The sequence below is a fragment of the Protopterus annectens genome, chromosome 11.part0 (genome assembly GCF_019279795.1).
Source record: "Protopterus annectens isolate FY-2018-M chromosome 11.part0, PAN1.0, whole genome shotgun sequence".
Classification (NCBI taxonomy): domain Eukaryota; kingdom Metazoa; phylum Chordata; order Ceratodontiformes; family Protopteridae; genus Protopterus; species Protopterus annectens.
The window spans coordinates 1309995210-1310010949 of NC_056745.1; the positions used below are offsets into that span (position 1 = coordinate 1309995210).

A 15740-nucleotide genomic window follows, 5' to 3' on the forward strand; every position below is an offset into this window, starting at 1 on the left:
GAGTGGAGGTTATATCCGACGGCCTTCAGACAACTCACTTCGACATGGGGCAAGCCAGAAGTGGACCTATTTGCCTCTCACCTCAACCATCTTCTACCAAAATTTTGCACAAGGACATACCATCCAAAAGCTTGGAAAATAGATGCCCTCTCATTCAACTGGAACTCCCTAGCAATCTATGCATTTCCACCTCTGCCACTGATGACCTCAGTATTACTAAAGATCAAAGCAGAGAAGCCCAAGGGAATCATAATAGCTCCAGATTGGCCAAGACAACACTGGTACCCACTACTACGGAGCATATGCCACACCAGGAAGTGGGCCCTCCCCCAGTGGCCTCTACTTTTGACTCAACACAATTTCAAAACACTGCATCCATATCTTCAGACACTGCAGCTAACAGCCTGGGAGATCCCATAAATAGCTTCAGCTTATCTCTCTCCAAGGAAGTTCAGCGGATACTAACAGAGGCTCGAAGACCATCCACCAGAAAGGTTTACTTAGCAAAGTGGAAAAGATTCAGCAATTGGAATACCAGCAAGGGGCATGATGCATCATTGTTGAACATCCCACTCATATTGGATTATTTGGCAGATATGTTAAAGAACGGCTTCTCATATTCTTCCATAAAGATACATGCATCTGCTATTTCAGCTAGATACAACACTGATCCTCCTGTTTTCTCTCACCCCTTACTAAGACAATTCCTCAGGGGAATCAAGAACATTAAGCCACCAAGAAAGGCCCCAGTGCCAGCCTGGGACCTCAATTTTGTCTTAGAAAAGCTGACTCTACCTCCATTTGAGCCAGCAGCTTCAGTTGACTTGCAATTTCTCTCATGGAAGACAGCTTTCCTGTTGGCAATTACCTCAGCAAGAAGGGTTTCGGAGCTACAGGCCCTAATGGCAATACCACCCTTTATTATTTTTCATAGAGACAGGGTTTCATTAAGGACCAACCCTACTTTTATGCCAAAGGTGGTATCCAGGGTTTCTTTAAATCAAGCCATTCATCTGCCTGCTTTCTTCCCCAATCCTGAGAATAAGGGGGGAAAGACTGTTGCATACCTTGGACATTCACAGACAACTTCGATACTACCTGGACAGAACCAAGGCCAGTAGGAAGTCTGAACAACTTTTGTAGCTTACGCCTGCAGTCCAAGGAAAAGCAATTTCAAAACAGACTATTTCTAAATGGATTGGACATTGCATCAGATTCTGTTATTCCTTTCATGGAAAGACTGTTCCAGCCAATGTCAGACCACATTCCACCAGAGCTACAGCCACCTCTACAGCATTCTTAAGAGTGGTGCCTACCAAGGACATTCTAGAAGCTGCTACATGGAGCTCCGTGCATACATTCTCCAAACACTACAATCTCCCTCTATACTCCAGATCCAGAGCAGGCTTTGCTCCGGCAGTCCTGCAGGGTTTGATTGCCACACCATCTCTTTCCTAGAGCATACCTCCTCCCCCAGCTAAGCTATGGTGTTCTACCCACATGTTATGACTGCAGTTGCATTCTTGAAGGACATAGTACAGTTTTGTACCTACCATAAATGTAGATGTCCGAGAGACATGCAACTGCAGTCGGATTTTCCCTCCCTCCATACCCCTCTATGCCTAGGGTCCACTCCTATCCCTGTTACTCTTAGCTGGGGATATCTGTTATGATGTATTTGTTTTATTGCTCATTTATTTGTTTGGAATCCTGTTTTTGTCTTCCAATTTGATTACAGCCTTCCTTGGAGGGCACCTGGCATCTGGGGCAAGAAACACTGAAGAAAATGGCGTTGGCTGATGCTTATGTACTCCAGCCGCTCTGACGTCGGAGAAAAGCCGACGTCGGACCCAGACTTTGGAATCCGGCCGACCGAGGGCTGCCTGAGGCAGGACAACCCACATGTTATGACTGCAGTTGCATGTCTCTCGGACATCTACATTTATGGTAGGTACAAAACTGTACTTTTTGTAGTCCCTTATCACTTTCTTTCATTACCTTGTGTACCATGTCATGTTTCTTTTGCTTTTGTTAGTGTAACATAATGGGGAAAAAAGGTATAAGGCACAGAACATTTTTTTAGTGCATGGTCTGCGTGGATCTCTTCACCCAGCCTCAATGCAATTTTTTTCTGTTGTAGCAGTGTTTTTCAGCATATGTATATTTATTTTAATGTTTAATAGAAATATCTAAGAATTTATAAAAATTGTGCTAGGTGTGCAGTTTTGCTTTTTACTTTGCTGTCATTAGCATCTGTTATTTTTCTTTTCAGTTTTTTTTCTAACAAGTCTTTGTTCTCTTAACAGATATGGCCAGTCTTGTCTGAGACTCTTAATAAACACCAAGCAGACAACAGAATTGTAGAACGATGTTGTCGATGTTTACGCTTTGCTGTTCGTTGTGTAGGAAGAGGTTCAGCTTCATTATTGCAGCCTCTTGTCACTCAGGTAATGGTTTAATGTCAAAAGTTGTATTCTGTTCCGGTAGTTGCTATGCATTTCATATTCTTAATGTAATACTGAGCTGTAGTTTGCTTCTTGACTATGTATGCATCTTTTTTTACTTGTATGTGACATTCTGAAGGAGAAATAAGTTGAATCTTTTCCAGGCATGAGTGGGGCTGACTGTGCATCAATCAGATAGCAGGCTTTTTCAAAATGTACCAACTGCTGTTCATTAAAACAGTGTTTAATTACCATCAAAAGAACAAGAAAGTGCCTTGCCTACTGCTGTCTTGTGGATTTAATGTTTTTTTTTCCTACATAGTTTCAAATGAAGGCTGCACAGTGAAACAGCACTTGGTATTGCTTCACTGTGCTTTGTTTTTCTGTTTATTTCTTGTCTTGAGTGCTTTATTGGTGGAGCATGCATATAATCCGTGTCTTTGTGGATTTTGTTTAGGGTTTCTTGTTTCTTCCCACATTCGAAAGATAGGCCCATAGGTGAATTGGAGGTCATGTTAAATGCCTATATGTATTAATTCATTTATTTATTGACATCTGTTGACCAGGAAAGTCCACTGGGTCAGAAAACCATTTTCAGTGGAGGCGTGGGGAGAAAAGCTCCACAAAGTATTACAAGTAAACAAATTTAACATAAGAATAATCAAATGTTACATGTCTAAAAGCAAAAGATGTGCAATACAGTACAGCAGAGTTTACATTATTAAACTTTAAGGAATCATAAAGTACAGGAAACGAAGTGACATACTTAGAAAAGTATCGATTTGCAACAGTACCATTTGTAGTTAACATTAATGAAATAAAATTGCATAGTTAAGCACAAAAGTTATAGAACCGGTTAATATACATTGCCCAGTACAAGAATTAATTAAGGGACTGTTTAAGGTGGCCTGTTTATTTGGCAGGGGCAGGAAGGGTTGTTTAGGTAGTATGATTTTAATGCTGATTTAAAGGCTTTTATACAGTCAGAGTTATTTGGGAGGGTAAGGTATTCCATAGTTCAGCTATGGGGGTGTAGACATTTTCCAGCTTTTTTGTTGGGCTTGGTTATAGTTAACAGCTGTGCATGAGGATCTTAGTGTTCGGATAGGAGTATATGTTTGTAGGATGGAGCTGAGTGCTGGACAGTCGGGTTTAAAAATTAGTTTGTGGGCTAAAGTTAGTTGTGTATAGTAGAGATGGTGGGAAAACTCTAACCAATTTAGATGTTCTTCGTGTTTCACTGTTGTAGTCATTACATTTGGGTAATCTGCTGGCAAGTTGCCCTCAGTCGGCCTGAATTCCAAAGTCTTGGGTCCTGCGTTGGTTGCTGTCTCTTCTTCCATGACGTCGGGTCGTCATGGGTATAAAACAAGCAGCCAATGTCATTTTCTCCAGTCTTTCTTGCCGCGTGGTGCCCGAAGCAGAAGCAGTTTGTAAGTCCCAGTCGGCCGACTCCTGAAATTTTCGAGTTTCAGAACCGAAGTCTTCACTAAAGCTAAGTACCCTATTGGGGAAACATTTTGCTTGCTCCATACCGATGTCAGAAAAAGTTAATAATTGTATTACTTGTGGGAAGCAAATACCTCATAAGGATTTTCATTTATACTGTATTCCTTGTCTAGGCCCTGATCACAACGTGCCTGGCTGTCGGTTTTGTGCTAGATTTAACCAACTCACTATTAAGTGTCAGTATATTTTTGCCTCAAAATATTTTGGAAACCGATTTAACTACCCTGAAATGTCGTCGGATAGCAATCCGACTACCGGAGTACACAAAAAACGCCAAGAAAAGGACAGAGACAGACCGTCGAGGTCCAAAACCGACGACAAAGCTTCTCCTAAGCCAGTTGCCGGTACTCAGTGAGGCGCTTTCGCAGCCCCTTTCGAGTTGCAGACCCCTACCAAGACCCATGTGGAGTCCGACACGCCGCAAGATTCTCAAATTATTGTACCCACGGATGTCTCTTCCTTCGGATGGGTCTGGAGCTGCTGAGCAGGCACTGGCTTCTGAGGGTGTATTTAGGCCTCAACATTTTTACATAAAACCGACGCCAGCTTCAAAATCAAAGACAAAAGCAACGTCTAAAGCTAAAAAAATGATGCATGAGCCACGTGCACAGGCCCCTATGCCCAAAAAACAAATGATCAAAATGGCTGAAGACCTAATAACCTTGATCAGGGGTTCCAACTCCCTCCTGATAAGAGGCCTAGGTGAGACACTGATTATGACTCTTCAGATCAGGTTTCTATTTCTTCTGATTCCTCTTCTGATCAGGAATTATCTATACCTCCCTATGAGGATTCTGATGCAGAGGAATCTATCCCATCTGCATTGCCTCCTGAGGGTTATTCATTTGGAGAAACCTTGCATACTTTGAGGGAGCATTTTCACTGGGAGAGTCAAGATTTCTCAGAATCAAAAAAGAGGCTCAGGGATTTCCTTCTTCTCCCTCAGCATAGGCCTTTAGCCATACCTCCTGTTTTAGACATTGTGGATGATGTGTTTTCGGAGTCAAGCTTGACTCCAGACTCCTTATCTCCGGCTCCCAGCAAGCCAGACAGATATTACAGGGTCCCTGATTCACACAAATTTTTATTTAGAAACCCTGCTGCTGGCCCTGAAACTATTTCACAGGGTCCAAAGGGGGTTAAGGCCTCAACAGCAAAAAATCCTACCCCCCTCTGACAGAGATTAAAGGGCACTGAATAGATGGGGAAAGAAAGTTTATACATCTGTAACCTTGGCAATTAGGGCCTTAAACTGCCAGTTTCATATGCTCAATTATCAACAACATGTTATGGGATTGCTGAAACAGAAAATGATGTTTATTTCTGAATGTGCAGAAAATAAAGACTTTCAGGAATTATTGCATGCAGCAGAACAAGTTGGAAAGCATACTTTGCAATGTGTTTTGATTCCTTAGAGGCCTCCTGCAGGGCCACAGTTACTGGATCTGTGATTAGGAGGCATGCCTGGCTAAAAGAGTAAAATTTGCCTGATCATGTTAAAGCTAAATTACTGGATGCACCTTTACAGCATGATACTCTGGTATTAAGGCAGAAGAGGTTTTAAAGAAAATGGAAGACAAAGCTAAGTCTGTGCAAACTGTGAAATACTTCTTACAAGTGCAGCCACCAAGATTCAGTAGACACTGGCCTACAAAAAACTGGTCCTTTCCTGTGTCCAACAGAGGTCAAAGGGGCAAATCCAGACGCCCTAAAGGTTCTAGATACCAGGCACAAGATTCTTACAGGTCAAACCAATGGGATGCCTCTACCTCCAAATCTGGAGGAAATAAAGCGCAACCCTACAGAAAACAGTCTCAATGACTTCCCTCTGCCATCACCAAGCACTTACCTTTCGGCAGCACCCTTAGGGGGAAAAGTAGCACTTTTTGTTAAAAATTGGCAATTAATAACCCAGGACAAGTGGATGCTAAACATAGTATCTCAGGGATACAGTTTCCACTTCCATACTCTGCCAATGGCATACGATTGGCCGGATCTGCCAAAAAATGAATGGGCAGAGGCACAGAAACAGGTTACGTCCCTCATGGATATGGGGGCTGTTCAGCCAGTACCAGAAAAGGAAAAAGGACAAGGTTTTTATTCAAGACTGTTCTTGGTACCCAGAAAAGACCAGGCCTGGTGCCCAATATTGGACTTATAAATTTTGAACACATACCTGGACATTCCAAAATTCAAAATGCTAACTTTACAGCAGCTTCTGCCCATGCGGGGCAAAAACGCTTGGCTGGTGACATTAGATCTAAAAGAGGCATACCTGCATATCCCAATAAGGGAAACGTGCAGAAGATACCTCCGTTTCAAGGCTGGCTCTATGCATTACCAATTCTCTGCGCTGCCCTTTGGCTTATGTACTGTGCCCAGGGTCTTTACAAAGTGCCTGGCACCAGTAATTGAATTTTGCAGACAAAAAAGTGTACAAATTTATCCTTACTTGGACAACTGTCTCATTCAAGCAGAGAGCAAGGGCATTCTTCTTCAGCACCTGGCGTTTGTGAAAAGGCTTCTAACATGCCTAGGGTACACAATAAACGAAAATAAATCACAACTGGTACCCTCTCAAAAGATAACATTCCTGGGTGCAAGCTTGAGTACAACTGCCCAGATGGCTTACCTCACGCCAGACAAACAAAGGCAACTGACTACTTACTTCAAACTGATGGCAACAAAAACCCAGTTATCTGCAAGACAAACTCTGCAGGCTTTCGGATTCATGGCATCCTACATCCTACTGATTCTATATGCAAGACTGCATATGAGGAAACTACAGTGGTACCTAAAAAGTTTATGGAGTCAACATTATCACAGTCTGGAAGCAATGAATCCTCTCATTCCCTGCCTACAACAGGAGTTTCTCTGGTGGGTAAAGGCATGACACCAGAACATGGGACATGATTTCACTCTACCCCCTGCCAGCCAAATCTCAACAACAGACGCAGCAGGTTATGCATGGGGGCCCACCTAGCGGGAAGATGCATTCAGGGCATATGGACCCCAAAACAAATGCATCTGCATATCAATCAAAAAGAGGTGTTAGCTGTTCAAAATGCCCTGACAGCCTTCAAGGACTTAACTTCATCCAGAACAACTACTGATAAAGACGGACAACACCAGTGTGATGTGGTATATAAACAAGCAGGGGGGCACACACTCATTCCCCCTTTGCAGACTAGCCATGGCACTGTGGGACACAGCCTTGACTTACCAAGTACATCTTCAAGCTCAATTCCTGCCAGGAAAGCAAAATACTCTGGCAGACGATTTAAGCAGAAACCTTATGGACCCTCACTAGTGGAAACTAGATCCACAAGTCTTCAGCATGATAATAAAGAAATGGGGGAGACCAGACATATACCTATTTGCCTCTCCTCAAAATTATCAACTGAAAAAATTCTGCACAAGGACTTATCACGGACAAGCATTGAAAGTGGATGCCCTATCCTTCAGTTGGAAAAGCCTATCAGTTTACGCCTTTCCTCCCCTGCCTCTTCTTCCCAAGGTACTACTAAATGTCAGACAGGAGAAACTAAAGATTATACTAATTGCCCCGGACTGGTCCCGCCAATACTGGTACCCAATCCTAAGGAACATGTCTCAGTTCCCAGCTTGGTACTTAATTCAGATACCTCACTTACTGTCCCAGCAAAACAATCAAATCCTGCACAATCAGCTCCAAACATTGAACCTGGCAGCATGGCTGATCATGTAATTGTTCAAACAACACCTCTCAGTAAAGCTGTGATGGATGTCATTTTGGAAGCCAGAAGGCCTAGTACTAGAAAATCTTATGCTGATAAATGGAAGAGATTCTGTGCTTGGAACCAAGCACAAGGAACTGATACAGCAGAGCCAAGTATTCCTGAGATTTTACAATACTTGACTGAGATGCTTAACAAAGGCCTATCTTTTTCATCAATAAAAATCCATGCCTCTGCAATCTCGGCTCATTACAACACAGAGCCACCAATATTTTCTCATCCTTTACTAAAGCAGTATCTTAGAGGGGCCAAAAATTTAAGGCATCCCAGAAGATCACCAATTCCTGCATGGGACCTCAATTATGTGTTGGAAAAGCTCACCCTGCTTCCATTTGAACCAGCTGCTACTGCAGACCTAAAGTTCTTATCATGGAAAACAGCTCTGCCCCTGGCAATTACTTCAGCAAGAAGAGTCTTAGAGCTACAGGCCCTCATGGCTGTGGAGCCTTTTATCATTTTTTACCCAGACAGGGTGTCCCTGAGGACCAATTCTTCATTTATGCCTAAGATGGTTTCCAGTATGGCTCTTAACCAAACTATTCATCTGCCAACCTTTTATCCAAATCCGCCGAAGAAGGGGGAAAGGATTCTGCGTTCATTGGACGTACACAGACAGCTAAGATTCTACTTGAGCAGGATTAAAGCTCTAAGAAAAACTGAGCAGTTACTAGTGACATATGCTGCAGGATCAGAAGGAAAGGCTGTCTCAAAGCAGACTATTTCCAAGTGGATAAGCCAATGCATTAGTTTCTGCTACTTACACCATGGCAAACCTGTGCCCAAGGGCATTAGGTCTCATTCCACCAGAGCTGCAGCAACATCAGCAGCCTTTCTCAGAGGAGTATCAGCCAAAAACATTCTAGAGGCTGCTACTTGGAGTTTTTACAAAGCATTATCATTTGCCTCTCTACTCTAAGTCCAGGGCAGGCTTTGCCACTGCAGTTCTACAGGGCCTTATAGCCGCCCCTAATGCTGTTTAGCTCCAGCCTCCCATCCATAGCTTTGGGACTCTACCCAAATGTAATGATTACAACAGTGAAACACGAAGAACATAGTACAGTTGTGTACACTTACCATAAATGTAGATGTTCGAGTGTATTCACTGTTGCAGTCCAGGTTACCCGCCCGCCATCCCCCTTATATTCTGGAGTTTCTCTTTCCTTCACTGTCTTCTACAACCTATGTGGTGTATTTGCCTTTAGATGAAGGTAAAGTTTGTATCATTGCATGTTAATATAGTTTATATATATATATATTTTTTGCTACCTTTTTGGGGGCACCTGACATCTGGGGCAAGAAAAACTAAAGAAAATGGCGTTGGCTGCTTATTTTATACCCCTGACGACTTGACGTCATGGAAGAAGAGACAGCAACCGATGCAGGACCCAAGACTTTGGAATTCAGGCCGATTGAGAACAACCTGCCAGCAGATTACCCAAATGTAATGACTGCTACAGTGAATACACTCGAACATCTACATTTATGGTAAGTGTACACAACTGTACTTCCTGAAGTAGCTTGGCAATGATTTGAGCGGTAAGGCTTTCTGGAGGCAAATTTGGCTATTTTATAAAAGCAAGGTTGTAATTTATTACCAAGAGTTGAGTGAAAGTTAGTAAAGATGGCACTACCGTATGGAAGGGGATGAGTAAGGTACTGGCAAGTTTTGTTTTGGTGTGGTTGTCCAGGTAAAGTTTGTGGTAATAAAGTCTGCCTAATTTAAAGTGTTTTCTTTATTGCATTGAGAATATGTGACTCAAAAGTAAGTTCGTCATCTGTTACGCCTAGCAATTTATCTGTTTTCACTATTTCAATTTCTGTACCGTTTTTAGAAAAGATTTTGAAGTTTGTATCTGGTGGTTTTGTAGAGAATAGTAAAAGTTTATTTTTTGGGAGGGTTAACATGAGTTGTGCATTATTTAGTTAAGATTCTGTTGATTTGAAAGCCTTTTATGTAACTGTAATGAGGTCTGGGAAATAGTTGGAAGTGGATATTAACCTGGAATCATTGGCATATTGGATGAGATTTCCTGTTTTTTTTGGGGGCATTCTATGTCTTCCATGACATAGAATGATAAACCCATAATAGTGATCCTGGTGACATAAGATTGAGTAGTAGCTGGGCAATGGAGAATCTGAAGAGGGAGGGTGGAAGTGAGGGACAGGTGCTGGCCCATCCATCTCTAAGGAGAGGGAGAAACTGTGTCCACTGACTAGACTGACACTTGACATAGTCAGGATTTCAAAATGGCAAGGGATTGTATGTGATTGGTTATGCTGTTTGGCCTGTCAAACTCTTGTTGTGTAAGACGTTCTCAGGACATGAATTGACTCACATGCAAGTATCACTTGGACTGATGTAGGAGGCATTCCTTTGGAGGAGCATGCACCCCAAGATATGCCAGTTAGTGGACTTACGGGCTAATAGCAGGAAATATCTCTTTGGTTAATAACAGCTGTGATCCTGGACTCATAATCTCCATCTTGGTTCCTGTGTATGCAGGAATGTGGAGGGGTAGACAAATGGGTTAGTAAACTATTTTGAACTAGGCAGTTGTGGGTGGTACAAATATAATTGGTTCTCTGCCATATACCCATGGCTTGCCAAGATAAGCTTTGGTTCCCCAGCATCTCTGAGTGGGATAAAGCCAGCATTGGAAATTGAACGAGTTTCTAATGATACAATTATGCAGTTTTTACTAGAATATTAAAAGTGCTCATTGATTCATATCCTGCTTCCTTTGTCATCCCTTACCTGTCAGTTGCAGTCATCTGTACTGTATCTTTACTTTTTCATTATTTTTTTTAGCGTAAAGAGGCTGAAAGCTACTTTGCTGTAAATCACATTATTAGCTTTAATGTAGAATGTTAAGTTGTCTATCTCGCCTTCATTCTTGCTGGATGGGTTCGGAGCCGACCTCGGCTCCGACTCGGCCACTCTAAAAGCTCGAGAGTTGGTTCCACCGGCTCGAGGCTCCCCTTATATCCCACAATGCTAGGCGATAGTTACCTCAGATCTCGTTTGCCGCTACAGCTTCGAGGTTGGTTGTTCTACCGGTTCCTGGTGAGTGCTATTTTTCTTGTAAAAATTAGCCTTTAAAAACCCCTTTTTAAGTTAATATTCTTACTTAGTTAGTGTAGGTTAGAAAACTTATTCCCGACCCTAAATATTTTCCGTTTCTTTCCCCAAGAACCTTTGGTTCTTCCATTTGGCCTTTTGGCCTTCCCTTCCCTAGTGGAGTGTGTGTTTTTTGTAGTTTATTCTAGTTTATTGTAGTTTTAAATACTAGTATTACTACTAATTTTATTGTGTTTTCCTGACAGCGTATAACTTGTGTGTTTGTGTGCGTGTTTGTGTACACCTGTCAGTCAAAAATGTCTAAAGAAACAAAGGTCTCCGGATTCAAGAAGTGTGATGCGTGCTGTCAGAAAATGTCTCTGACAGACGCTCACACTTCTTGTGTCTATTGTCTGGGGCCTTTGCACCTGCAGGACTCCTGTGCTGTGTGCCATGGCTTCAGCCCCAGGGTCCTGCAGGAAAGAAAAAAATTAATTCTTAGAGGCTTACTGAAGCCAGAGGATTCCCTGTCTGTTTCAACAGGGAAGCCCTCTAAGGCATCGAGGTCTTCGGCTCCAGCTTCTGAGCCGAGACCTCAGGTTGCTCGACCTTTGCCTTTATCGGCTCCGGCTGGAGCCGATAAGTCTCAGTCCACAGTTTCTGTGGCTCCTCGCTCGGCCGGAGCCGAGGTTATTGAGGTTCCCGTGTCGGCTCCGACCAGACCTTCGGAGCCGACAACTAGGAAGAGGTCCAGGTCACCATCTCTTGGCTCCGTTCATTCGGCTCCAGGATCTCCCCTGCTGTCTGAACGGAGCCAAAGGTCTCACTCCTCTAGGTCATCGAGGCTGTCGGATCATGACCTTCAGAGGGTAGTGAGTCGACTACTTAAGTCCGAGGCACTAGCCCAGATGCTTCAGAGCCCGACTCATCAGTCGATGCCTGCCCCGGTCCATCAACATTTTCCTCCTTCGATACAATTGTCTTCGGCTCCGTCGTCGGCTCCGTTTTCTTCTTTGGAGGAATCTCGGCGCCGGACTTCCCTCGTCGGCTCCGAGGGGGTGAGTGGCATCGGACCCTTGTCCGACCCCTCTCCCTCTCGGGCGCGGCTGGTGAGTTCGGCTCCGACATCGGCCTCGGAGCCATCACTGTCGGTGCCGAGGGGGGTTCTTAGCTCCTCGGAGCGAGGACCTCTGGCTCTGCCTGACAGGGGTGCATTCGAGGTCATGCGGAGTGTGTTAGAGCCTGGCTCTACTCCACAGTCGGTTCCGTCCGCCCTCCCTCTATGCTGCCTCAGGGTAAGTCGACTCACTCCCTCATCCCGGACCGCAGAGAGCCAGCTCCTCAGGAGCCCCTGTGGGATTTCATCCTCTTCGAGGCCTCTCCTGATTTGGCAGAAGAGCCCCTCGGAAGAGGAAGTGTAAGAGGAAACACATTGACTCACCTGAGTCTATCACGTCAGACACAGATTTGGATGATTCTGAGGGTTCCCCCCATTCCCCTTCTGAAGATGTCTCATTTGCAGACATTCTGGAGATCCTGAAACAGAGGGGAAATTGGCCAGCCCTCAACCCTTCGGAGGACGAATCTGTGTATCTTGAGGCGTTTGACTCTCGTCCTTCCACCTCCTGGGTGTCCCCTCCCTTCGACCCCCTCATGCAGGTGGTTGCTAAGAAGGCATGGACGGCTCCTGATTCAGTGGACCCCACTCCCAGGAGACCCTCTAAGTTCATCACAGCTCCAGCAGACAAGCAATTTTTATCAAAAGGAGTTTCTGTGGATGCTATGGTGGTAGCTGCTGCCACAAAGAAGGAACTGGCTGATCCTTCAGTACCTGTCCATCCACCTAACAAGGAATCTAGGTCCATGGATAGGTACGGAAGCGGATGTTCTCCTCAGCGACATTTACCATGCGTCGCTGAACTACCTGTGCCATTTCACTGCCTTCAAAGGGACTTGATCAAGGAAGCGAGTGAAATGTTAAAGGATCCTACAGCTGCGGGTTTCCAAGACAAGATGAACACGCAGCTGGCTACCCTTAATTCCATATCCAACTCCTCCATGCGCCTCCTTTCTTACGCGGCCGATGGAGCGAGCAGAGCCGCAGGGACAGGTGTGGCCTTACGTAGGCACGCCTGGATGCGGCTATGCAATTTTGGAACCTTTCAAGACGTCTTTCACGAACTCCCTTTGATGGATCATCTCTTTGGTCCTCAAGTGAAAGAAACCCTGACTAGGTGCGAGACTGATGGCAAGACCCTTTCTGCCGCCGGAGTCCGTTTTCGACTCCTTCCAGGCCTTACCCCAAAGGCCAGAAGGGTGGAAAGATGTGGTTCCGTAAACAATCTCAAGGGACTTCGCCTGACGACAGAGTCGTTTTCCTACCAAAGGCAGAGGTGGGAATAACAATGGTAGACGCCGCCTAGGGGCAGGGGGTCCGCAGAACCAGGGCAATCGGGAAGCCTTCCTGACAAGCCCTTTCAGCATCCCTGAGGTGTTGCCCGACTGCCCATCTTCGAGGCAGTCGGGGAAGATTGTCACTGTACCCAGAAGCCTGGCTATCCCTGACTCAAGACAAATGGGTACAGTCCATCATTTCGAAGGCTATTCTATCCCCTTTCTTCGCTTTCCAAATCAGTCAAAAATCCCTTCCAGATGTTCCACCGCTCAAAGGGATCTAGCAGCTTTGGAAATTTCAAAACTGCTTGCAAAAAGAGCAATTCAGCCAGTGCCAGCAGACCAACAAGGATCCGGAATCTACTCAAGGTTCTTTTTAGTTCCAAAGAAAACAGGGGACTGGAGACCGATATTGGATCTCAGTGTCTTGAACAAATCAGTCAAGAAAACAAGATTTCGGATGGTCACGCTGCAATCCATCCTTCCCCTTTTGGGCAAAGGAAACTGGATGTGCTCTATAGACCTTCGGGATGCGTACTATCACATAAAAATGAACAGACGCTCCAGAAGATTTCTCCGCTTCAGGCTGGGAACCAGTCATTTTCAGTTCAGGGCCCTGCCCTTTGGTCTCACCACTGCCCGGGTGTTTACCAAATGCATGGCAGTGGTAGCTTCTCACCTGAGACAACAAGGATTCCAGGTGTTTCCATATTTGGACGACTGGCTCCTCACAGCTCCCACCAAGCATCTCCTTCTGATGGCCAGAGATTATACTTTTCGTTTGTCAAAACTGGGTATTTCAATAAATTGCGAAAAGTCTGTTTTGTCGCCTTGTACTATTACCTACATAGGCGCAAATCTAGATACTATCAACATGTCTGCAAGGCTAACACACCAAAGGATATCAGACATTCACAAATTGGTATCACTCCTTCTCAACAACAACAGAATCAAAGCCAGGTTAGTTCTAAAGGTGTTGGGAATCATGGCAGCGGCCATACCTCTCCTTCCATTAGCCAGATACCACATGCGGATCCTTCAGTGGATGCTTTTTACTCAATGGTCATACCAGGAACTTCCAATGTCTCACACCATTGTGATCACGCAGGCGTGCAAAAAACATCTCATGTGGTGGATGTCTTCCCCCCAGCTCCTGTCGGGAAGACCCTTTGTTCCACCTCCTCCGGTTGCTACACTGACAACGGATGCCTCCCTGATCGGGTGGGGGGGGCATTATCAGGGCAGGGCAGTCCAGGGCACATGGCAACCAAACGAATGCCACTTGCACATAAATGTTCTGGAGATGAGAGCAGTGTTTTTAGCGTTGCAAGCCCTTCAAGACTCTCTTCCCTTGGGAACAATTGCAATCCAGACAGACAATATGTCTGTAGTGTGGTACATCAACAAACAAGGCGGAACCAGATCATACCCCCTGTGTTGAGAAGCACTCAGACTGTGGCAATGGGCGATTTCTTCTCAGCGTTTTCTGATGGCAACGCACATCCCCGGGAAGTCCAATCACATTGCGGACAAGTTGAGCAGAGCTATACTCATGCCTCACGAGTGGTCTCTGAAAGACTCTGTAGTGAGAGAAATTTTTCTCAAGTGGGGTCAGCCTTGCTGCGATCTTTTTGCTACTCCCCAAAACAGCAAGTGCAGAGAATATTTCACTCTATTCCCTTTACCAGGCCAACCCAGCAGAGACGCTCTAGTCCAAGTTTGGCCCCGGGACTTCTGTATGCATTCCTCCTTTCCCACTGATCTCTCAAGTAATTCAGAAAGCTATCGCTCAGAAGGCATCCTTGATCCTCATTGCTCCTTACTGGCCTCGACAAGTGTGGTTCCCCTTTCTACATCGTTTCTCTTGAGCGACCATGGAATCTGGACCTAGTTCCAGATCTTTTGATCCATCAGTCGGGTCAGTTTCATCGCTCCTCCCTCTCTGAACCTCACTGCTTGGTTCCTCCAGTTCCAACAGTAGCCAGGCTTCCTCAATTATCTCATTCTGTTAGAGATATATTGATAGCTTCCCATAAATCTTCCACTCGAAAGATTTATTTGAGTAAGTGGAAACGATTCTCATATTGGGCACAAGGAAAGGACATAGATCCTTTCACCGCTTCCATCCAACTAGTCCTTGATTTTCTAGCTGAACTCTTCCATGCAGGTTCATCTCCATCTACACTTAAGGTTCAATTGGCAGCTATTTCTAACTTCCATGTGGGTATTTCTGAGTCTGCCCTAATGTCCCACAAACTTTGCAAAGCCTTTTTGAAAGGAGTTTTTCTTCTCAGACCTCCTATAAGAAATCCTCCTTCTCCTTGGGACCTAAATTTAGTTCTTGCTTCCTTGATTCTTTCCCCTTTCGAACCTGCAGCTTCCTGTTCCTTGAAATTGTTATCATGGAAAACTCTCTTTCTGGTAGCTATTACATCAGCTAGAAGAGTTTCAGAACTTCAAGCACTCAGTTGTCGTCCTCCTTATCTTTTGTTTCATAAGGACAGAGTATCCTTACGAACTAACCCGTCCTTTTTGCCTAAGGTGGTCTCGACATCAAAT

At 44.7% G+C, this 15740-nt stretch overlaps 1 protein-coding gene across 1 annotated transcript in view; it reads left to right on the forward strand.

Moving 5' to 3' along the window:
- TNPO3 (transportin 3) overlaps positions 1-15740 on the forward strand; it is a 2808908-nt gene that overhangs the window by 1639717 nt on the left and 1153451 nt on the right. Inside the window, exon 15 of the mRNA XM_044088630.1 lies at positions 2307-2447. Within this exon, the coding sequence (XP_043944565.1) occupies positions 2307-2447 (141 nt within the window). The remainder of the gene's footprint in view (positions 1-2306; positions 2448-15740) is intronic.